General features: G+C 38.6%; 1 protein-coding gene and 1 long non-coding RNA gene across 3 annotated transcripts in view; one reads left to right on the top strand and one right to left on the bottom strand.

Annotated features, from left to right (window-relative positions):
- The window catches only part of CERS6 (ceramide synthase 6), a 320,581-nt gene that overhangs the window by 33,632 nt on the left and 262,063 nt on the right, over positions 1 to 24,886 (bottom strand). For both annotated transcript variants that reach the window (XM_024243197.3, XM_054549443.2), the window contains exons 7-8: positions 24,550 to 24,678; positions 21,731 to 21,837 (exon numbers count right to left, since the gene is read on the bottom strand). In XM_024243197.3, the coding sequence (XP_024098965.1) occupies positions 21,731 to 21,837; positions 24,550 to 24,678 (236 nt within the window). The remainder of the gene's footprint in view (positions 1 to 21,730; positions 21,838 to 24,549; positions 24,679 to 24,886) is intronic.
- Positions 5,514 to 24,629, top strand: LOC129058022 (uncharacterized). The gene is made up of 3 exons (XR_008522834.2): positions 5,514 to 11,922; positions 14,040 to 14,111; positions 24,532 to 24,629. It is a non-coding gene; the product is annotated as an uncharacterized LOC129058022 (long non-coding RNA).

Here is a 24,886-nt window from a genome sequence, read left to right as displayed (position 1 = left end):
GATACACTGTTGCTTTTATCCCCCAATTTTGCAGCTCAGTAAGAGGTTAGAGTGAGTAGATAATTCGTTCAGTCATATACACAGAATGATGGAACCAGAATTTGAACGCATACAGGGTTTATCCAGAGTCCATGTTGTTAACCACCATCTCCTTACCACAGTTCATGGCTTCAGCCCTCACTGAGTTACTTAAGTCAAAACTGCAGCATCACTCTCTCTACCTCTATCTCCTTTACCCATCCCCTCCATAACCAATGTGGCTACATGCCCTGTCCATCTCCTGAATTCCTCTGGAAGCCATTTACTTCTGTCTACCACCACTACCAGCACTCTACTCTAAATAATGACCAGCTCCTACTTAGGCAGTAACTGCCATAGGCTTCTAGTCCCCATTTAGACCTTGTTTCAAGGTGATCATAAACAAAATGACAACATGAGCAATGAAATCATGCGGCAGTATTTTGTCAGAAGGTGGTCATCCAGATAATCTAGAATATGTGTATTTAAAGAAATCAGACTACTACTGTGAACAACTTCAGAATCCTTTCTTAATTCCTCAGTAGATCTGTGATGCCCCAGGGGCTGAGTTAACCCAGACTCATTCTTCAGATGGCAGCTCCAAAGTCATTCATCAGGGAAGACGCATTGACTGACCCTCAGAAAAGGCTGGATGTTAACAGCAGTTGATATGTCTTCATAATGCTCACCACATTGTAACCAGGTGATTCATGTATATGCCCTCCTAGATAGAAAGCTTCATAAGGGCAAGGACTGAAATGTGTGCCTTTCCCATCCTGGTCTCAATTACCTAGTAGTGTTTGGCAAATAGTGAGTTTTCAAATATTTGTAGGATAAATGGAATTTTTCTATAATTAGAATGGCTTTAATATTTTCTAACTCTGAAGATAATACATAGCATGTATTTATATAGAAAAAGTTAAGAAAGTAAAGTCATTTCTTTTCTATTTTTTCTTCATATTGTGCTTGGTGAATATTTATTTTCACCTGCTGTGTAACAACTTTGTGTGAAGTGCTGTTAAACAACATGTATCTAACGAAAAAATCCACGGAATTTTCTCTCATTATGCACCAAATATGCATCAATTCTGGAAAAGACTCAGCACTAATTTTTGCCTTGCTCTTTTTTTTGCCATACTGAACTTTACAACATCAGCTCCTAATTGGACCTGGAGAGCTCAAGGAACATCCCCTTAAATGTTCCTTTCCAGGCTGGGCACAGTGTCTCATGCCTGTAATTTGGGAGGCCTAGGCGAGTGGGTCACCTGAGGTCAGGAGTTCGAGACCAGCCTCGCCAACCTGGTGAAACCCCATCTCTACTAAAAATACAAAAATTAGGTGGGCGCCTGTAATCCCAGCTACTCGGGAGGCTGAGGCAGGAGAGCTGCAGTGTGCTGAGATGGTGCCATTGTACTACAGCCTGGGTGACAGAGTGAGACTCTGTCTCAAAAAAAAAAAAGTTCCTTTCTTCTTCATACCACAGAAGGCAGTGGAGTCAGTTGCATCATGTCATAATTGAGGATTCCACTATTTATGCTTAGCAAAAAAATAAAATGGAATAAAATAACAGCATAAAGTAACAAGAGTAAATAAAAAATAAATTTAACGCAGGAGACGCCATCTGCCACTCCTCTTAACTCACTTGAAATAGGGAACATGAATCTTCTGCACCCTTGGCCCTTCTCAGTTCTGACCTTGCTTACCTTTCTTAGTGAGATCATCTTGTTGCACACATGGTAAATTTAGGAATTTTCATGGAAATTTTTAATATACTCAATTTTTACCACATGACCAACCTTAGACTCTATTCCCTGAGTAAGATTTTGTTCTGCATTGTATCCTGTTCTTCCCTCTCTGCTTTTGCTCATGGCACACCATGAGCTTAGGGTGGATGTCCTTCTTCCCATTTACTATTTATTCATTCTTCAAGGCCCAGCTCAAATATCATTTTCTCAGTTAGACCATCATCACTGCCTGGCTCAGAATTCATCAAAACTTCTACTGTAGCCTGGGTGCAGTGGGTCACGCCTGTAATCCTAGCACTTTGGGAGGCCGAGGCAGGCGGATTACCCGAGCTCAGGAGTTTGAGACCAGCCTGGGCAACACGGTGAAACCCCGTCTCTACTAAAATACAAAAAAAAAAAAAAAAAAAAAATTAGCTGGGCGTGGCAGCATGTGCCTATAGTCCCAGGTACTCGGGAGGCTGAGGCAGAAGAATTGCTTGAACCCGGGAGGTGGAGGTTGCAGTTAGCCAAGATAGTGCCGCTGCACTCCAGCCTGGAGACAGAGTGAGACTCTGTCTCAAAAAAACCCTCCAAAACAAACAAACAAACAACTTCTACTGTAAAATTTCCTACCGCTGTTTACCACTTCTGGCTGTTTGCTGTGGGTTACAGCTGGCTGCCCAATGTTAGAACTGGATTGCAAGCTTCTGGAGCACGGGTACTACATTCATTTTGTATCCCTGGTGGTTAGCCCTGTGCCTAAGCTTTTTACGATTTATATTTGGTACTTTAAAAAATCATGACATTTTCTTTGACCAATAACTTATAAAAAATCTGTGATGCAAACTCCAAGTTATAATGTTCCATTTTATGCTTACTTAGAAGCCCATCCCTCAACAGACTACTTGCTTAATTTATGTAAATTCTAATCAGAGGAATGAGAGGTAACAATATGATAGAGTTTTAAATTCTCTGAAGTTCTAAACTTCCATAGTCTTAAGCACTGTTCATCTACAACAGTGTTAAAAAAGTCATTATATAACAAGAATAATTTAGATGCATACCAGAAACATAAAGTGACTATTTTCTGTTTGGTTTCTGGTAAGTTGCCATTATTTATCATTTAATAATCACCACCATCTGTCATTTAAAATCTTCACACCATCCACCAACACTGAATCGCAGAGCCAAGCTGATTCACACCTCTTTCTGTTGGTCACGTGTAACAAGCTCTGTGCTAATAGCTGTAAGCAGAAAGCAAGGCCTGGACTACCACGCCCAGCTTCATTTGTCACAGAGGGAATCCTAACTCGTAATTTGAGTCTCTCACTCTGTATATAAAATAAAACTATTTCATTTAAGTGTGTAACCTTTATAATTGAAAATTTCAAATATACCCAAAAATAGAAAATAGAATAACAACTGACCTATTCAATATACATTCTTCAGCAGCTTCAATAATAATCAACTCATGGTCAATGTGTTTGCGTCTATACCTCTCTCTATATATATGTATAGATATCTAATCTATACGTATTTCCAACTCTTAAAAAACACTCACCGTAATGCCATTATCACACCTAAAGACAATAACAATAGTTCACATTCACCTGTTGATGCCATCGTGAACCTGCTGCAGAAATGGCTGTCACTAAATATTTCCCAATAAATAGCTCAAAAGATGTTTATAAACTGTACATATGATGTTCAACTATTACAATAGCACTTTTAGGACCAAAGAAAACTGCTCATTCCCTGAATGCTGCTTAATATTGAATTCAGTTTTTGAAAAGAAGATGCATATTATATTTCTTTATTCACATACAAGACACAGAGCAAAATCCTTGGCATCCACACTCTCATTTCAAGCTCAACAGCCACTCCTCTTTTTGGTCCCTGCCTAGAGTCATAAACAGGATAATTTCATGCAGGGTTTCAAATGTGTATCGGAACAAAAGGTTTTAGACACTGCAGCCCTTCATTTTATAATTTCACATCACCCCCTAATGAATTTCCTATGAATACTAGTATTAAAGAATTTGGAAGAGGCAGCACTTTTTAAAAAAGCAAATGTCAGATTTTCAAAAGGATGCTGCAGAATTTTTTCCTTACACCTTAGAGAAAAAGGACATTTATGTGACTAAGTGTCTTTCTGTGAGCCAATATTGAATTTTCCATTGTTGGTGGCTCAGTCTCTCCTGGGAGGCACTTAATTGAATCAGTCTTGAAAGGTTTTCATTGTGTTTTTCCTGAGACCCTCTTATGTATTACAGACACAACTGTAGTGAGTACAGCTCTAATGGAAGATGCTGTCATCCTAGTCCTCAGTCTGGCCTCTGTCACAATTGCTTGTGCCTCTTAAGAGGCTGGCATGCTATCAGGAAGAGGTCAAGGTAGACAGAAGCAGGAAGCAATAGCTCTTCACAGGAACAGATAAAAAGTGGTGGAGAGAAAGAGATGGTACAGCCACCAACGGATCCCCTTAGCACAAATTCTAGACAAATCCGCCGAAATATAGAGTCAGATCCACACACTTATCAGACAGGGACCAGAGGTGAGAGAGCCTAAGAGAATTTCATCACGGTCTGTGAGGGCGAGGTAGGGTGAGAGTAAAGGGGAAGGGCAGGCATGAGTGACATGCTGCCAGCAAGCCTGTCGTGCACTGACTGCCATGCCAGGGCTGTCCCTACACATGCGTCAGCTCCATCTGAAAACCTGGAAGGAAAATGCTAGCCATCACACGATTCTCTCTGACTAAATGTTGCAGCTGGATTATTCTTCACTTTCCCTGTTCTAATTTGAACAGTCAGACGTTTCTCAATTTAAGCCTTTTTCCCTCAAAGAATCCTCCTCTACGTAGGTACCCTTATCTAAGGCCCACCTATGGCCAGACACTGGAGGCTGAGGCAGAAGGATCCTTGAGGCCAGTAATCCGAGACCAGGCTGGACATCATGGTGAGATCCTGTTGCTACAAAACATTTTTTTTTCTTAATTAGCTGGGCACAGTGGACATGCCTATAGTGCCCATGCTTGGGAGGCTGAGGCAGGAGGATCCCTTGAGCCCAGGAGTTTGAGGCTGCAGTGAGCTATGATTGTGCCACTGTACTTTGGCCTGGGCAACAGAGCAAGATTCTGTCTTTAAAAATAAAAAGCCCACTTGGGTCTGATAAGGTCTTCATTGTGTACATGTATCAACCATCGTTTTCAAATGAAATAGACACAGTGCCATACAGTGCTTTAAACCTTGAGATACTTTCATGTGCATATTTACTTAATATACCCAAAAACTCTTTACCAAGGAAGGCCTTATTACACTTACTTACAGTCATGGTAACAAAAGTAGGAGAAGAGTGCTGATTTGATCAAGTTTACTAAGAGTAAATTAATACCAAAATCAAAACACCACCATGCCTGGTTAATTTTTGCAGTTTTTCATAGAGATGGGGTCATGGGGTCTTGCATTATTACCCAGGCTAGTCTTAAACTCCTGGCCTCAAGCAGTCCTTTCGCCTCAGCCTCCCAAAGTGCTGGGATTACAGGTGTGAGTCGCCCCACCCAGCTGCCAAGAAAAATATATATATATATATTTTTTTTGAGACAGGGTCTCCTTCTGTCTCCTAGGTTGGAGTGCAGTGGCACAATTACAGCTCACTGCAGCCTCAATCATCCAGGCTCAAGTGATCCTCCCGCCTTAGCCTCCCAAGTAGCAGGGACTACAGGTATGTGACATCACGCCTGACTGATTTTTTTTTTTTTCAATTTTTAGTAGAGATGGGGCCTCACTATGTTGCCCAGGCTGCTCTTGAACTCCTGAGCTCAAGCAATCATCCTGCCTCTTCAGTCTCCCAAAGTGCTGGGATCATAGGCATGAGCCACTGCACCTGGCCAAAATACTTCTTAAGTGCTGTTGGTGACAAAATCTCACCAGCACTTCATACTCTGTACTCAGAAACTGTTTCACGTCCAAGGATTACACTCATAGAGCCCTGAAACGGTCTGATTATATTTCCACAATCTAAACAGAAGAAACAGAATTAGGGTGTCAATCACACCCTCTTACCCCAGAAAAAAACTGTTCTTGTGTAAATTTTTAGGAAGCAGAAACGACTAAGATGGGTACAATTTATAGGCCTAAATCTACCATTAACCTTAATTGATCAGTTGCTTATTAATTTTTTTTTTTTTTTTTAGGGGTGTGGAAATAGTCTGTTAAAAGTATTATATGGCATGAAGTTGTATCAGCACTGATAGCTGCAAATGAGCCTGGCACGGAGTTAAAAAGTCCTACACTGACTGAATAATCAAAGTGCCAATACTGTTCAGTTGAGGAGGGGTGAGACATAAGATTAGTCTTGCAAACCTAAAGAACACATACTCAGTGAAGAACTGGTCCACCTGAGAACAATGTATGTGTTTAAATGCTTTGAATCTGTGCTTGGATGATACTTTCTTTTTAACTCCTGTGGCCTAATATTTATTTCTTAAAGATTGTTCTACCTTATGCCTAAGGAGCTGAAACTCTACAGTGTCATTTGTCAGGATAGTGATTATATACAAGTGGGAGAGTTTTTTTAAGTCAACAATAAATGTCTTGCACTGTGAAAATAGCAGCTTGACCCCCACATTCATTTAGTAGCAGAAGGCATGAAATGAATTGGCCTTTTTGAATTATTTCTGAAATGTGCTCCAGATGCATATAGAGCACTAAATATAAACCTAGTTGCTTTTGTTTTTGTCCCATTGCTAAGCAACTTTTAAACCAAAGTGATATAGAATGAGTTCATTATCACTGTTCTTCAAATTTAAGTCTGTAAGAAAACAAAGCCATGTATGTTCCCAATATACAGTCTGATTAACCCTGTTGACTACTGATAGATGGCCAAACACAGCCATGCTGACGTGTGCATGTGCATGTGTGTGTGTGCGTGTCTGTCTGTCTTTTGTTCCTGATGGATTCGTTCATCAGGTTCAGTGTTAGCTTCCTATTTATAGTGGCATAAATGGTTCAGTGTTAGCTTCCTATTTATAGTGGCATAAATTATACCAAGGATGTGTGCCGCTCAGATCTCCCTGCAAGACATTTTATCACTCAGCTGTGATGGGCACAGTTAGCTGACAGCCTCCAGCAGCAGTGCCCTCAGAATCTGCCCCAGGGTGTGAGCCAAGGCATGTCTTTCCTGGGCATCTCCCAGCCAATAACTGATGGTCAGCTTATTTTTTTTCCCTTCTATACACTGCTAGCTTTTTAAACAAGTAGTCTACATCCACTATCTCTTCTTGCTCACCGCCCACACCTCCTATACCAGAATCCCTTGCATGGATAATTCTATACATTTTTTTTTTTTTAACTAGAAGGTCACCAACCCCCTCATGATTTCCAAAGCATAACATCATAAAACTTTCAGAGCTTTTAGCTCTAAAACTTTTAGCAACTGACATTTATTCCGATTCTCCCATTTTATGGATGAAGAAGAGAACACGTACAATTTCACAGCGACTGGTAATTTCATTTGCCTTGATCTGCCCTGCAGTATTTGATACTGCTGACCCCTCCATTTTGAAATAAAGTATTGGCAATCTGATTTTTCCCCCTAATGGGTTCAAGAGAAGGCCTGAGAAACTTTCCTGACGATAAGCTACATTAGGCATGGGAAATGATTACTATCACATGTGTCCGTTGCAATCCAGATTCTTGGGCAAGACCCTTGTCAACCTTTACCTGCTCCTCTACCATCATCATATTTCCAGAATTGTCAGAGGCTTTTGTTACGACTGGAAAAACTCCCAAGAAATGTATTTAGTCTTCCTCCTGTGCTGCAGTTGAGCTGCTTATCTCTTAACTTTATATACTCTTCTACTGTAAGATACGCATTTGGTTAAATGACAGCTCTAGTAACTGACATACCTTACTGTCAAATTTTTCTCCCTTTTCTCCAATAAAAGTGCATTACTTTGTACTGCCAAGAAGTTTTCAGATGTAGAAGCAATAAGGAGCAGCAAGTTGTCACTGCATACTGGGAACAGTGTTAACATGAAGGAAAATTAACTCTCTTTCCTCTTCGCTAAGGGGAAAACAATCTCCATCTGTTCTCAGGTGATGTGGAAATCTACTTAGCTGTTTTTCAAGGTTCTCAAGATAGTGGTCCAGAGAAGCGTATCCTGATTCTAGTTCTAAATGATAACATGAGAGTTTCAAGGCCTATTTGTTGTACCAAGACTCTATAAGCACAAAAAGTGCCAGCAAAATACAGTTTCAATGAAACTGTTGGGTTTTCATGTAAATGCAATGAAGTTGTTTTGTCTGAAATCTCAAAACCATTAAGGCCCTTATTTATGTGATAAACATATTCCATTTTATTCCTTTTATTGTTTTGCAGCAGGAAGCAAGTGATAATCTCTCCAAATTTAATTATGAAAAGAAGCCCCATGAACTCATGGAAGCCACTGGTGTGATACTTATCTGATGTAGATCATAATAAGCACAACTCGGCATCACTGTATGTTTTTATTTACATATGTAAATATAGCTCTTTGATATATATATATTTATCTATCTCTTTGCATTGTAAACACACAACCAAGCATCACTTTATTTGACTTCTTTCTGGAAAAAAAGCAGGCCAGAAGATAAAAATAAACAATGACCCTACTTGTGTATGTAGTTATTTTCAGAATAAAGCAATCTTTCATCATCTTCCCCAAACGTTTGAAGGATGGATAGAGAGCAAGTTTTAAAAAAAGGGAGAGAGAAAGAGTCAGAAAAGCCACAAGTCAGTTATGTCTTGTGCGGGTTGCCCAAAGGCCAGTCCCCTACATACTACGCCTGAAAGAGAGTTCAACCCAGACAACAGCTGTAAGGGACAGCATGTGGGGTGAGAAAATAATAGAACGGAGGAGAATTAGGTAGAATATGTGTGCTCAGGAGAAGAGAGAAGTTAAATAAGTATTACTGTGGCATTCAGAATATTTTTCCTTGATTTGGGGAGAAAAAAGTAAAAAGGGTTATACTATATTAGACTGAATTAAGTAAACAAGCTACCAGTCTGGGGAGGGCCATTTATGAAGGTGAATTCCAAATTAAGATGCAGAATAAATCACACAGATGAACTGCAAGATGCACCAGCACCAGGTGCAAGGGACTGAGCACATAAAGGGAGAATGAGATGTGGTCCTAGCCCTGCTGGAACTCACTCTTGAGTGGAGAGATGTGACAAGGAAAGGAATGATTACCAAACAATTCCATTATAACAGTGCTTCAGGAAAATGCCATGTGACTGCTACTGAGAGTAGGGAATTTAACATCTACTTAAATTTTTTAATGGGATGGGGGAGCCACAATTTGAAATAAATGCAATCATATGGCTAGGAAAGAAGGGGGTCAAGTTCCATGAATAATTCATTACTTAGAGAGACATTCAAGCTGTTTCTTCCCTACCTCTTCACAGCAGCTTTAACCTATTTTGTGCAGCAACTGACTTATTTCTCTGATATATTGTAGACTTAATGTATAAGAAAGGGTTCTGACCAATTTTTATGACATGCTGACTTGGCAAATTGTGCTCCTAACATAATGTAGTGTTCTAGGAAAGGGAAGTAATTTAAGGAACTTGTACACAAAGAAAAATTCCTTCAGTGCTTCACATATCTTCTGAATTCACTGAAGAGACAAGGAGTTTGTTATGAATTTGAGGTTGGGCACCTAATTGACAACACAGTAAACCTGATGAGAAATCCCCAAGGGTGGCTGGGGACGACTCACCAGGTCCCTCATGCAGAATTTAAAATCGTTATGCCAGAACTCTTCCTTGGATGACTGCATGGAAGGGGCAAGATAATTCCCCACCCCCTGCTACTTCTCCTTTGTCCCTCCCTTTCCATGGTCAAATGATGCTTGAACACCACCTTAAAGTATTCATTGCTGTATGACGATGTTTTCCCTTCAGCAGCATACAAAAGATAAAATACCCTTATATTTCCATGAGATTAAAAACTAGGAAATTTGGTATACTAAAATCTTGATTAATGGAAATACTCTGGTTAACTCAGTGATAACTAGAAATTTTTCCTTATTTTGTTTTGTTCATTTGTTATTAGTCAAAAGGTATAATAAAAAGTCACTGAAAAATATTTTCCTATTATTTGATGGTTCACAATCTTGTGCTGCTTCAGATTAACATCAGTTATGACTGCAGAGCACGACAGAATTAGCAGGTAGGAGGCTCGTTTGGAACAGAAGTGACTCAGGGCACTCTCTGGATGTTATTTCGGGAAACAACCCCAAATATTTCCCTATTTAATTAGCATACACTACTGGGTAGCAGAATTACAGCTAACAGACAATTCCATTTCATTAGATGCATTTTGCTATATTTGTATTTCAATTACAAAGACCATCTAAAAATATTAAGTGATTAAAACAGTACTTCTGTATCTCTCAGAATTTAAAAGCATTTGGAATTGTTTCAGTCTGGTCATTCTTATATGGAATGTATGCAGAATCATTTCTTTGAACATGTTTCCAATGGTCTTTTTGAACAATTTTAATAAATATTTTCATGAGTCCTAGATTCTACATTTCTTCATAACTTTGGAATAACTCATAGATCACAACACAATGTATTAGTCACCAAACAAATCAAATATTTATTTTGCAATGTCTCTTTAATGCATGGCTGCAGACTGTGTAGAATATAAAGTAGTCTTAAGACACAACTGTTTGTGAAAATTATATGTGGGTTTATATGCTGTCCTTTCAAAAAAGTACTTAAGATAGTTACATTGGGTAGCTGCAACTTGCCCTGAGAGACATGGAGTTTGTTACGAATTTGAGGTTGGGCACCTAATTGACAACACAGTAAGCCTGATGAGAAATCCACAAGGGTGGCTGGGGATGACTCACCAGGTCCCTCATACAGAATTTAAAATCTTTATGCCAGAACTCTTCCTTGGACGACTGCATGGAAGGGGCAAGATAATTTCCCACCCCCTGCTATTTCTCATTTGTCCTTCCCTTCCCATGCTGCCCTCTCTCTTTGCTTCACTTAGGAGCCAACATACAACACACAATCATCAAAGCCTCATACCAGGCTGCTGGTCACAGCTAGTCAGAGTTTGCATTTTAGTAGACCTACTTGTTTTGTGATTTTCTTTAAATACATTTGATGCTTGTATTTCCAATTCACTGACAATCCACTTTATAAACTGAGCATTTCTGTTTTATGACCAGTTGTGGATAAAGGCAGGACTTATTAAACTTACTAAAGGCAGTACTGTTTCCATCTGATCTGTTTCTATCTGATCAAAACAATTCAGTGGCTGGGATGCTCCTGCTTTTGAAGCTACTAAGTCACTGTTGTCTTTGTCTTCTTCGACTGGGCCGATTACGTATCATAAGGAAAGATGCACGTGGGCTGCAAAGTCTCAGTCGTCATTGTGCCAAACTGCAGGGGAAACGCTAAAATTTCATTCTCCATTTAACAAATATTTATTGATGGTTTTTTAGAGCTAGCTGTTCCTGGGCACATAACCTAATCAATATTTACATCCCTAACACCCACACTGTGCCTGATGCACAGCAGGCTCACAGTAACGTGTGATAAGCAGATCGATAAAGAAGAAATGATTGTCTGTGAGGAATTTATGAAGTGTTTGCTCTCTTGCCTGTGAAACAAGACACAAAGACATCAAAAGTTAAATGATAATATATGATAAGACATAGCCCCACAAGGAACAGAAGGATTCTAGGGATGCCAGTGATCCTGTGGTTCCATCTCCTTGGCAACACTGCCATCAGAGGCATGGAAGAGGTTCTGCCAATGAAAGGACACAGCCAGCGTGGCCTGCTCTGATAGCACCACAGAGCCCTGCACTCTGGGATTCTGCAGGGAAGGTTTCTGGGATGGTTCTGGTACTGGTCCACACAGGGAAGAAGGCAAAGGGCAGGCACACGGCAGTCCAAGGCTGAGCTTAGGACAGTTGAGAAGAAGCTCAGCATGGATGGGAGTGGAAAGTTGGCAGGAGAGACCCAAGACCAAAGTCAGGGAGGTGATGGGAAGTAAGGATGGAGAGCACTAGCCTGGTATATAACTGTGCTGTATAACAGCCTAAGCAAATAGAAACATAGTTGATGACGGTTCTTCATCTACTCTAGGATTTTCCATAAAGTATCAGTTCTCTCAAGTAAGTGAGATGCCTGGTCAAATATACAATTTTCACATCTCTGGTCCTAGCATGAGACTTTATTACAACACTCAGATATTTTTAAAACAGATGAAATGGTCATACTGATTTTTCTCCCTAGATGGTAAACACATCTTGTAATACCTTGAGCAAACAATCTTTTTATTTTTTCTCTTCCCCCAGCAAAGGCTTCTCTGCAGGGATTGGGAAGGAGGGAAGGAACACTTAAGATATTAATTCTGTGTAGAGAGCGTTACTAGGACAATGCACTTTGTTTTTTTTGTCTTTTTTTTTTTTTTTTTTGAGACAGAGTCTTGCTCTGTTGGCCAGGCTGGAGTGCAGTGGCACAATCTTGGCTCACTGCAACCTCTGCCTCCCGGGTTCTGGCAATTTTATCCTGCCTCAGCCTCCCTAGTAGCTGGGATTACAGGCATGTGCCACCATGCCTGGCTAATTTTTGTATTTTTAGTAGAGATGGGGTTTCACCATGTTGGCCAGGCCAGTCTCGAACTCCTGACCTCAGGTAATCTGCCCTCCTCAGCCTCCCAAAGTGCTGGGATTACAGACGCGAGCCACTGCAACCGGCTGGCGACAATGCATTTTTTTGTTGATTCAAGTCACAAAAGGAAAAAGCCTACTTAATCGAGAGCATATTCTGTTCTCCCTTCCCAATATTAAGAGTAATTGCCTGAGGTCAGGAGTTTGAGACCAGCCTGGTCAACCTGGTGAAACCCCATCTCTACTAAATATACAAAAATTAGCTGGGCATGGTGGTGGGTGCCTGTAATCCCAGCTACTCGAGAGGCTGAGGCAGGAGAATCACTTGAACCCAGGAGGCGGAGGTTGTAGTGAGCCGAGATCGTGCCACTGTACTCCAGCTTGGGCGACAGAGCAAGACTCCATATCAAAAAAAGAAAAAAAAAAAAGAGTAATTGCATGTTTTTTTTTTGTGCCTAAAGTGGACAACAGTTTTAAAGACTATTCCAAGTCTGAATGCATTTAGTACTTCACTCCACCCACACTGCCTTATTACTCACGAGACTAATTTTTAATGGCTTAGCTAGAGAGTTGGCAAGTCTCTTCTGCAAGAGACCAGAAAGCAAACACTTTAGGCTTTATGGGCCATAACCCTGTCACAACTACTCAGCCATGCCACTGTAGCAGAAAGCAGCCAAAGACAATTTTAATAGATGGGCAAGGCTGTGTTCCAATAAAACTTTACTGATACAAACAGACAGTGGGCTGCTTTGTCCTACAGGCCATACTTTGTGGACCTCTGGTCTAGCCCTTCAATCCTGAAATTACATTAAAATTTTTATGTTCATCTGAAAGAGACATCTCAACACACATTATTTCCATCTAACTCTTTCACATCCTGTGAAGGTATTAACCAATGCTTATAGATGTAAGAATTACTAAAAACACACCAAAATACATTACGCCCAAAAGATATCAGGTTTCATCCTTCAAATCTTTCTAATATATTTAACATAGACCAGCACCAAGGCAAATTTCAGAGCAAATTTGTCAAGGGATTGCATGAAAAGTCAGGTTTTTCAAATGTGTGAAGTCTGAGACTAATCTGTTCCTTATCAACAATTCAGAAAAGCATATAAGCCATGCCACTTTGGTAAAATACATTTTGAAAAATAAATCAGATAAAAAGCCAATCTTCTCCTACATGTCTAGATGAATTTCAAATCTTACAATGGAAAATGGTAAAAGGATGATTGAGTCTCCTCTGTAACTTTTTTTTTTTTTTTTTTTTGAGGCGGAGTCTGGCTCTGTCTCCAGGCAGGAGTGCAGTGGTGCGATCTCGGCTCACTGCAACCTCTGCCTCCCAGGTTCTAGTGATTCTCCTGCCTCAGCCTCCTGAGTAGCTGGGATTACAGGCGCATGTCACCACACCTGGCTAATTTTTGCATTTTTAGTAGGGATGGGGTTTCAACATGTTGGTCAGGCTGGTCTCAAACTCCTGACCTTGTGATCCGCCCACCTCGGCCTCCCAAAGTGCTGGGATTACAGGCATGAGTCACCATGCCCAGCCAACTTTTTTTTTTTTAGGTGTAGAAATCTTCAGAGAGAACAAATCCACAGATAATTCCCCTACTTTTCAGTGAAGAGATCAACAGAAAGCAACGTTCTGAGAAGACAGATGCTTCTGTCCGAACAGTAGCTGACTAGTAAAGGTACGTATTTGACTCTAACCCTCCTGTAGCCAAGGCCTTGGCACTTCATGGGACATGACTGGAGATGTGGAAAATCATTATCTGGCCACAGGAAGAGGTTCTGGTGACAGTGGTATGCCCATTCACTTGGGATTTGTGAGAATATGGCAAACTGGTACAGTTTCAATATCACATGCTCACTGACTACTGAGAACAGAAGCCACTAAAATGAGGCAGTTTAAGTCTCATAATTGGATAGACCATTTTAGAATTTTATTTCAGATGTATCTATGGTTATGATTCCTTAATATAGACTAGTGGGAGGTTATAAAATATAATAAGAACTTCTGACCACTTGGCTATAATGGGAATTTATATCTTTAACAGTAACAGCACATTTTGAAAAATGCCTAATATTTATAGAGAATTTTATAGTTTGTAAAATACTGTTACACTTGATCCTTAACATTTTTGGCAAGGTAGGTAGAGTATTTACCATTATTTTACCGATGAGGACATAAGTGCAGAGAAATCACACATCTGGTCTTCAGACACTGTGGGAGGAGAAATCTGACTCAAAACAAGCAGCCTTTCTAGCCACTGTACCATGCCACTTCTCTTTCAGCATCTTTGTGAATTTTCTCCTTTCTTTACCAGATTCTAATGTATCACTGATAGATGATAACGTTTGCAATATGTTATCTTCACTGGGGCAGAATGACAGAGGCAATTATTTTTAAATGACTATTTTTTATTGAACTACCACCAAAAATGTATCTCATCAAATGCTTTATGGCCTTAAATAAGAGAATACTGTATTGTAGAAAGGACAAATGGAACATAGTAAGCACTTGTTGAATTGAACTGATATTAGGAGACCAGAGTCCAAGAGCCCAGTGAATCATTGACTAATTGAATCTGCTTTCTCTGAGTATTAAGGGAGAAACTGCACCTATCTTACTTCACAAAGATTTAAGGAAATCAACTAAGAAAATGGACATGAGACCATTTATAATTAAAGAGTACCTAATTCACTTAACAAATACTTACTGAGTAGCCACTGTAATGCACTGTTGATGGATGTTATAATGAGTTTGAGTACAATCTATGCCATATTAAAACCACAGCTTTTACGGGAAATTGTTAGGAATGTAGAGATTACACATAAGTGGACTATGAGGGAGAGATGCAGATCAATGAAAACTGTAACAGCTTACAATGACGGGTAGATTTACTCTCAAAAAGGATCAGATCACTGACTGTGTGACTACAAAATAAAGGCTACAATGCATAGATTTTTGAGTTGAGGAGAGCTAACTAGACATGACTTTCCAGAAATTTAAATACAAGAGAAAATATTTAAACTTTTAACACTTTGAGTGATGGCAAGTAGGTGGGGCACCAGTGATTGCTTGTTTGATAATAGTAGTGCAACATGTATCCAATATATATCATTGAAGCTTTTGAATACTGACTACAAACCCAAATCTTTAAAAGTATATGATAAATAAAGACTTGGCTAAAATTTGATCTTGACTATATACAGCACCATCTGGGAAAAATAAGTATGTATTTGAAAAATTGTATCAACAGTGAAACTACCTGATTCTACAGATGTCATTTAATAAAGGAACAATCAAATTATTTAAGGATGTGTTAGGAAAGAATTCCTACCAGATAAATCCTGAGAGACCCACTAAATATTTGACTATTTGATAAAACTGGTAAAGCAGTAAGACTCTTGATATAGTAAACCTATTCATACGTTTGCTCAGGTTTTAGCAAAAAGATATGTAATTACGGAAGAAGAATGTTGCTACAGAGAACAGGAAATACAGACACATTATCTTGGCTTCTAGGATGGTCATATTATGAAGTTACAATTTCAGAGTTTCATATGTTAGTAAAATGTGAGAAGATGATGCTTCTACAAAGATTACCATCACGCGTACCTGGAGGAAACCCATAACAGTATTAACAAGATTATTTCACAGTCATTATATGACATAATCATACAAGTACTGATTCAAAATAACAAGGTATTATTAAGACAAATGGTAGAGAAAACTACATTTTGAAGAACTGATGTAATGTTCCCAGATGATTTGATACAATAAAATTCAGAATCAGAAAAGACAAGCCTGAAAGCCAGAGAAAAACATGACTGAAGGAATTTGCAATGTTTATCTTGATGAAGGTAATAGGAAAGGGGGGAGTAAGAATTTTTGGATTTTTTTGTTTTTTGAATACTTGCTGGGCTGAGGTACAGAACAGGAATTAGACACTGTATATCGTTCCAGGGTCAGAACTAGGACAAAAAGGCAGAAAATATTGGGAGGTAAACTGTGACAGCCTGGAGCAGAACTCTCTAATAATGGCCACTGTGTGCAACTGGAAGGGACTGTCTTTAGAGGTGTAGGGTTTCCTTCCACTGGAATTATTCATGTGGTAGCTGAATTATTTGACAACAAAGGTCTCTTCCCCCATCATATTCTACTTATCTCTCAATCCTGGAAAGACTGTGAACAAGAAAAAGCAAAGCAAGGGATTCTGTGGTGAGGCTGTGGGCAGTGTAGTGATGGGCAAGAAGAGGAGTTGCCACTTTCTTTATCCTCCCCTCCAAAATAGGGTCATTAAACAGCAGCACAGAGTGGATACAAAAATTGCACTTTCTGGGGTAAGCCATGTCCTAGGAACAGCCAGGCCAGGCATTGGCTGGAACCATCTACACAGGGAGGCCACAGAGGACAGTGATATCATCAGGAAGGAACAGTGGAGAGATCGGTTTTGGTGACCGGTGTGTGGGAGGGTTGCATCCCAGATGTCCTCTGGACAGAAATAATCAACACTCCCTTGGACAGCATCCCAGCTTGGAGAGAAGGGGAAAGGGCTGTGCAAACGTGTCTCACCTCCTGGCTTATTAGACAGGATGAAGAGTTCCCAGGCAGGACAAATGAGTCAACCTAGGAAGCAGGCCACAGATAAAATATAGTGTGATTCCAAGAGGTGGGAATGAATGAAAGCCAGTAAAGGGCAGTAAGTGAGGAATGTGACAAACACAAGTTTGCTTCGTTAGAGTTACGTGCTGAAGATGATCATAATAAAAGCAATAGCCAACCGAGAAATGGTGTGAGGATGACTGAATATCCACACACATAAGAATTAACTTGGATACCTACCTTCCACAATACACAAAAATCACCCCAAAACACAGCATAGGCCTAAATGGAAGAGTTAAAACTAGAAAACTCCTAGGAAAAAAAAACAGGAGTAAATCTTCATGACTTTGGATTTGACAATGGTTTCTTATGACATCAAAAACACAAGTGACAAAAGAAAAAATAGACAAACTTTATCAAATCTAAAAGCTTCTATGCTTCAAAGGACATCATCAAGGAAGTGAAAGACAACCCTCAGTAAGGGAGAAAACATTTGCAAATTACATATCGGATAAGTCCTTTATATATAATATACATTATTATATTCATCATTCAGATATATAATCGTAAATAAACTTTTACAACAATAAAAAGACAAATAACCAAATTACAAATGGGTAAAGAATTTGAAATGCAAATCAAAACTACAATAAGATACCATTTAATATTCACTAAAATGAATACAATACAAAAAAATAGTAAGTGTTGGCCAGTAAGTAGAGAAAGTAGAACTCTCATACATTGCTGGTCAGATGTAAAATGGTGCTGCAACTTTGTAAAAGAGTTTGGTGGGCTGGGTGCAGTGGCTCATACCTGCAATACCAGCACTTTGGGAAGCCTAGGCTGGAGGATTGCTTGAGGCCAGGAGTTCAAGACTAGCCTAAGCAATGTAGTGAGACCCCGTCTCTACAAATAAATAAATAAATCAGCTGGGTATTGTGGCAGATACCTGTAGTCCTAGCTACCCGAGAAGCTGAGGCAGGAGAATCACTTGAGCGCAGGAGTTCAAGGCTGCAATGAGCTATGATGGCACCACTGTAGCCCAGCCTGGCCAACAGAGCAAGACCCCGTTTTCTTTTTTTTTTTTAAACACTACCAAGTGTTCTTTTTCTTTAGTTTTTTTTTTTTTTAAACAAACAAACAAACAAAAAACTAAAGTAAAAGAACATTTGGTAGTTCTTCAAAAAGTTAGAGTTACAATGTAATCCAGCAGTTCCATTCCTAAGCATATGCCTATGAGAACTGAAAATGTGTGTTCACACAACAGCTTGTATACAAACATTAATAGCAGCATTATTCACAATAGCCAAACAGTGGAAACAATCCTGAAGTCTGTCACCTGAGGAATGGATAAATAAAATGTGGTATATCCATATAATAAAATATTATTCACCAATAAGAAAGAATGAAGTACTGATACATGCTACAACATGGATAAACCTTGAAAACATCAGGAAGCTGAAAGAACTCAGTTACAAAAGATCACATATTGCATGAAACCATTTATATAAAATGACCACAAAATGTAAGTTCACAGATACAGAAAGCAGGTTAGTGGTTGCCAGGGGATGGTAGGAGGGAAGAATGAGGAGTGACTGGCAGCGCAATAAGTTTGTTTACAGCAGCATCAACACACGTACATCAGTAATGAATGCATTGTGCTATGATGTTGTCATAGGAACTTTTTGAGTCTATTATAATCTTGTAGGATCACTGTCATATATGCGGTCCATCAATGGCCACGAAGCGTAGCTATATGGTACATAACTGTATTTCTGGAAGCTACAATTTGCTTATGGTGAGGTTAAATCTTTCTATAATTTTGTCATTTATATTTTTCTGAACCGTACCTATTCAGAGCCACTCCAAATACTTTATTGAGTTATTGTTCTTTTTTTCCTACTCATTTCCTAAGAGGTCTTTCTTTTCATGTTAAATAAACAATCTCACTTAACAAGCCAATACTTACGTAGCAATTACTATGAACCTGACATGTTTCTTAGCTCTATAGAGACATAAAATCACTTAATATTTACAACAATGCTGTGAGTGGGCATCATCATCATTCCTATTTAAGAGATGAGGAAACTTCAGCACAAAGGTGTTAAGCAGTGGAGGCAGGATTTGAACCCACGCACACTGGTCCAAACGTCCCAGCTAACCAGTATACTATCCTGACTCGTACAGACGCAGCAAACAGCAGACTTAAGAATGTCAATCAAGATACTCAGACCCCAGAAAATGTGTCGAATCTGGTCACTGTAAAAGACTGTGATAGTTGTTCTTTTCTGGAACTGCACTGTCCAATAAGATAGCCACGTGTGTCTACTGAGCACTTGAAATGTAGTTAAACTAAATCTAGATGTGTGGTAATGTGAAATATACATTGAATTTCAAAGATTTAGTATAAATTAAAAGACCGTAGATACTCAAAACATTTTAATATTAATGTGTTGATATGTTAAAATAGTATTTTGGGCCAGGCATGGTGGCTCATGACTAATCCCAGCACTTTGGGAGGCCGAGGCAGGTGGATCACTTGAGGTCAGGAGTTTGAGACCAGCCTGGCCAACATGGTGAAACCCCGTCTCTACTAAAAAAAAAAAAAATTAGACCGGGCATGGCGGTGCATGCTGTAGTCTCAGCTACTTGAGGCCGAAGAATCACTTGAACCTGGGAGGCAGAGATTGCAGTGAGCCGAGATCACGCCACTGCACTCCAGCCTGGGCGACAGGGCAAGACTCTGTCTTAAAAAAAATATATATACTATTTTGAATATACTGAGTTAAATGTGTTATTTAAATGCAAATCACCTTTAGTATGGCTAATAGAAAATACTGTATTACTATAAAGCCTGCATTATATTTCTGTTGGACAGGGTTGTTCTAGAAGGATGTATTGTGACTGGAAGAGAAGTCTGGAGGAGCAGTGCATGGTTCTTAAAAGACTAATCATGGTGTATGCTGTCTTTGAGGACCATGGATTGCTGATATAACAGAGAATAAGCCAAGTGTTACTAAACCCATCAATTACCAATATTCTGATGACTCATGATGAATTCAAATATAGTCAAGAGGAACCTGGAAGGTATTGTTGGTGAATCCAAAGAAATGGGTTGAAAACAAGAAGGAATATAGGGCAGGGGAAATAATTTTGTTTCTTCTACCTAAAGCACAGTCTTTGAAGGAGAAATAGGTCTATGAAATGCTTCTTAAAACTAAAGTCTGATCTACCTCCATTACACCTTACCCTGTACAGGTGAGTCACTATTTCACACACACACTCTATTTGCTATAATGTATAATTTAGCCAACAGAGCTCCTCAGTAAATGCAACAAAACTATTTAAATATTGATAATCCATCTATATTACCTATGTCCAGTAAATGTTTGGAAAAAAAAATTATAATCTCTGGCCTCCCCCACCCCATACCCCAAATTATAAACCAGAATATTAAAAGGACCTGTAGGAATTCAACTGCAAATGCCCCAAGGGCAGCCCTATGTCTAACTGAATTATCAGCATTACCAGTACCATCCCAGTGCTGGTAATGCAGCAAATGCCCAGTAAATTTTCACTAAATACACACAAAAAATGGCAGCTCATTGGAATTTTAAAGGCCACACCTAAACAATATGGAAAAGGCAAAGAATGGATATTCTAGACTGGTAAAGCTTACTGTTGTAGATGGCTAATCACACAGATGGGGGCAAGTACTTAGAATGAAGACCCAGGAGTGAGCAAAGGTTTTCTAAAATCTGACTTCACATTCTTTTTCTGACTCTGCCTCTATCTGTGCAGGGAGTGACTCAACAGAGTAAATCCTGAATTCCTTAAGACCTTTGACAAAGCTCTTTTATGTACCTTAAACAAGGTGGGGAAATGGCAGACATGACGATCTAACAGTTAGAAGGCTTAGTAATGAGTAGAAAAATCATACAGGAAGATTGGTGTTTGGGGGACTGAGGTCAACCTAAAGAAATTCTTCAGGGGTAGACCAGGAATCCCTCTTGGTCAACATTTTTCTTCAGTAAGTTGGAAGAAACATGAAAGGCATATTTGCCAAGTAATACAAAGCTGGAAGAGACTTTGGATATAATTCAAAGACTATTTGGTTAGAATGGTATACAGCTAATGAAAATAACTATCTAGGATAGTGGTTTTCAAACTTTAACATGCAGCAGAATCATCAGGAAGGCTTATTAAAACACATTCATTGCCAGGACTCATCTCCAGAGTTTCTCACTCAGTAGGCCTGGGGTGGGGCCAAGAATGTGCATTTCTAACAGGTTCTTAGGTGATGCTGCTGCCGCTAATCCAGGGACAACCCTCTGCGAACCCCTGGTACAGGAGATTCCTGTCATATACTTGTTTGCAACACCATGGTTTCTTTCTTAATTCCAACCTTCACAGCTGAGGTTCTTGAGTCATATTCTAGACTAGTGCCTTCTATGACAGATGGCTTTCTGTGGCTTCAGAACCCATGCAAACCACATCCTTTTCCAACTATCCTGTGGAAATCATTAGTAAAGAGTGCAACCCTCTTCTGGAAGATGAAAGCAAGCTGCTTCTTGAGGTATTTCCCCTCCCCGCCAATATATTTAAACCTCTAAATACTTATGGTAAAATTCAAAAGGAAAGTGGTTCAGAAAGCTTATTTGGAAAGGGTGGTTCTATCAGGAAGGAGACTGGCATACTCACCAGAGAGGAAATATACCCAGTCGTGTGGTGATAAAAACCACGGCAAACATAACAAACAGGAGATCACACATTTTCTGAAACTTGGCATAATTTGCCATTTTGGCAGCCTATGAAAGAAAGGAATGTGATATATTAATGTAGTTAAACTGATAATAAAAAGCTTCTTTCAATATGCATGAATCTCCTATAAGATATACCTTACCAGATACATAAAATTGCCTGTGACTGAAATGTCATACATCATGCATCAGTATTTATAAATTATAAGTTGAGTGAAAGGCAGCATTAGCCGTAAGTAGAATTTCTGACTGTTACAGATTTAATAAAATATTCAGCAACCTGAAAAATTCGTTTGTATGGTTGATTTCAGAAAAATAGAGAGAAAAATAAGAAATTCTTGCATCACAGATGATACTAGCAAGCCAGAGACACCAAAGCAGAAATCTGGCATAACAGTTCAAACAGAATTGCTGGACAATCCTTTAAACCTTTTTATGAATCTCAAATACTGGGGCCACAAACTTTATATAGAATATACGGAGCTTTTCTGCATTTTTCTCCCTTTCTCCTTAAAATTATAGGTTTTCTTTAAACAGGCACAAGGAGTACTCTGGGGAGATGCTTTTCTGGCTTATTCTCATGAACTTAGAAATGAAGAAAGTGTCAAGATCATGTCATTTCAACTAATCCATTTAGGTAGAATTTTCAAAGTTACATGAATGGGTCATTTTTAGATGAAAGCCACTAATGTTCAAAGGGTCTGTGAAAAGTACTCTCGTAATTTATGACAGTGATTTAAGTGAAGACTTTTTATATTATAAATTAGTCTAGGGAAGAAATCACATCCCTTTCTCTACCATCTACTTTTTTTACAGATGATTCTAAAAACAGGTGAGACTGAACACATAATTTTGCTTAATCATCTCTTTTTACATTTTTGCATAGAATTCACAGCACCTACACACAGGGTTATAAATTGATGATGCCTTCTGAATTTATAACATTATTTTCTACTTCTTGGAAATTTAAATTAACTGAGTCAGATTTGAAAAGATTGTTGACATTATCCACAGAAGCTATAATTTAAAAGCTTTAAATAAAGCACAAAGCTATGAGAGGAATGTATTCCTAAGGGGAAATATTTATTAACTGGGTGGAAGTTAGGATGATAAGCTTTTAATTTCATGAACACTTCAGGTGTAACACCATAAATTATGTTAAAAGGTACCTTCTACCTTCTTCTGGCTAGGTAAATCATAAAATTTTTCTTTTATATTTTTTCACCAGTATTCAATAAATAAGCTTTAAACACAAACTTTTTAGAAATGTCTAGGCCATAAGATAACATGTTGAGGAGCTGACAGGTGACCTATCTCATTAATTGAATACTCTAAGTGTTATTTATTTTATAATGTTAAAGACAATCTAGGTGATGAAGAACATTTGTTTTTAAGCCACATGACTGAGATTTCTGAATTTTTTTTTTCTGGATACAAGTGGAACTTAGAAATTTTCTGAATCATGGCACTACCAAACATCATCCCAGCCATTTCCACAGGCAATGAAGTTGGCTAATTGTATAGGATTGATTGTACAGCCTTAGGTTGCAGCATAAATTTCTATATTCAAGCAAACTTAAGATTTAACCAAATGGTAACTCATTTCCAGGGGATTGCCCTTATACTAATTATATTTGTCCTATTAAAAAATATGTTGAATAGAGGTTAGTTTGAATCACTTAAAAATCATAGCAACAAATTATCGTTGGACTTACCTAGCCCATTAGGTCTATTTTTCTGTTTCGTTAACACTAAAGGACCAGAGTTTTTAACAAAGTGCTGTATATACCTCAAACCTTAATTGCCTTTATAGTAGATTCAAATTTTATAGCATAGAATTCTGCTTATATTGCAATAACAAGTCATTATTTGAGGGCATGTCTAGTCTACATTCACAGTATAGTAAATGCTTCAAAGGTGGCAAAACAAAGCACTTAAAGCAAAACGGTGGGCCTAAAGGAAAAAAAAAATCAGAATTCAGATCAGATTGTAAGAACCATTTCTACGTAGGCTTTGTACTCTTATAAGGTAATTCTGACCAGTTATATTAATTTCTTAATATAAAATGCAAAGACTTTAATTATTAACATTATTGAGTATGACTCTTCACAGGAGCCATAGTTAAAAGTAAATATCACATCACAATTTTCCTTGGGATTTTTCCTTTTGAAATATGCTAGAACATATTTATTTTACCACTTTAAGAATTCTAAATAATAGTAACCAATTCATATGTAACCAATATTTCCACAGATATCCCTTATACTTACATATATAGAAAACACAGTTTCTACATAAAATTTGCAATTCATATGCCCTTTTCACTGTAAAAACCTTAGGTAAATGTGTATGGCAATAAAAATGATGACCCCTACTTAATTTTACTGGGATGTACAGTTTCCATTAGTAACTAAACTGAGTTTTACAAAATTTCCCAATAAATTAGGGTAAAAGTTAAAACACACAAAACAAAACCTAATCAAATAATGATTTTCCTTTGTAAAATCATTCATTTCTTAAGTATAGAACAGTAAAGGTTTTCAGCATTTTATTAACAACTTTTTTTTGTATAAAAGTTTACATACTAATTTAGAATCTCATTTTCACCAGCTTAACCTACAAAGAAACACTCTGCAGTTTCAATGTAGTTATTTACTATTGTTCCCAAGCACCATCTAACATAACATTGAAGAGCTAATGAGATTGGGGACTTCCTAAATTTTGGATTTTGTATTCTTAAAGATGAAAGAAAACTTTTACCTCCAGAAGAGCATCAGCTGAATCATGAAGACAAAGGACCAGCGTTCCTACTCGGGCCATATTGTTGACATATGAAAAGGTAATCAAGAAAATAGATACAAGGTGGTGCAGGAACATAATGCCAAAGTCCTTGAGGGAAGAAGAAACATCCATATTAGAGTTTAGCAACTTCATATTTCCATTTAGCCATTCAGCCACTGAACCAGTATTTACTGAGAACCTCCACAAACCTAGCACTGAGGATGAATAAGGTATGAATAAGCTGTAACTGTTATCCTCCAGGAGTCCATCACGTGTTGGGAGAGACACACAGGAGATCAGTGGAAGCCCAAGATCA

This window comes from Pongo abelii, chromosome 11 (genome assembly GCF_028885655.2).
Source record: "Pongo abelii isolate AG06213 chromosome 11, NHGRI_mPonAbe1-v2.0_pri, whole genome shotgun sequence".
In the NCBI taxonomy this organism is placed as follows: Eukaryota; Metazoa; Chordata; class Mammalia; order Primates; family Hominidae; genus Pongo; species Pongo abelii.
Note: the sequence above shows the minus strand (reverse complement) of the source record. Positions and strands in the feature narration are given on the sequence as shown.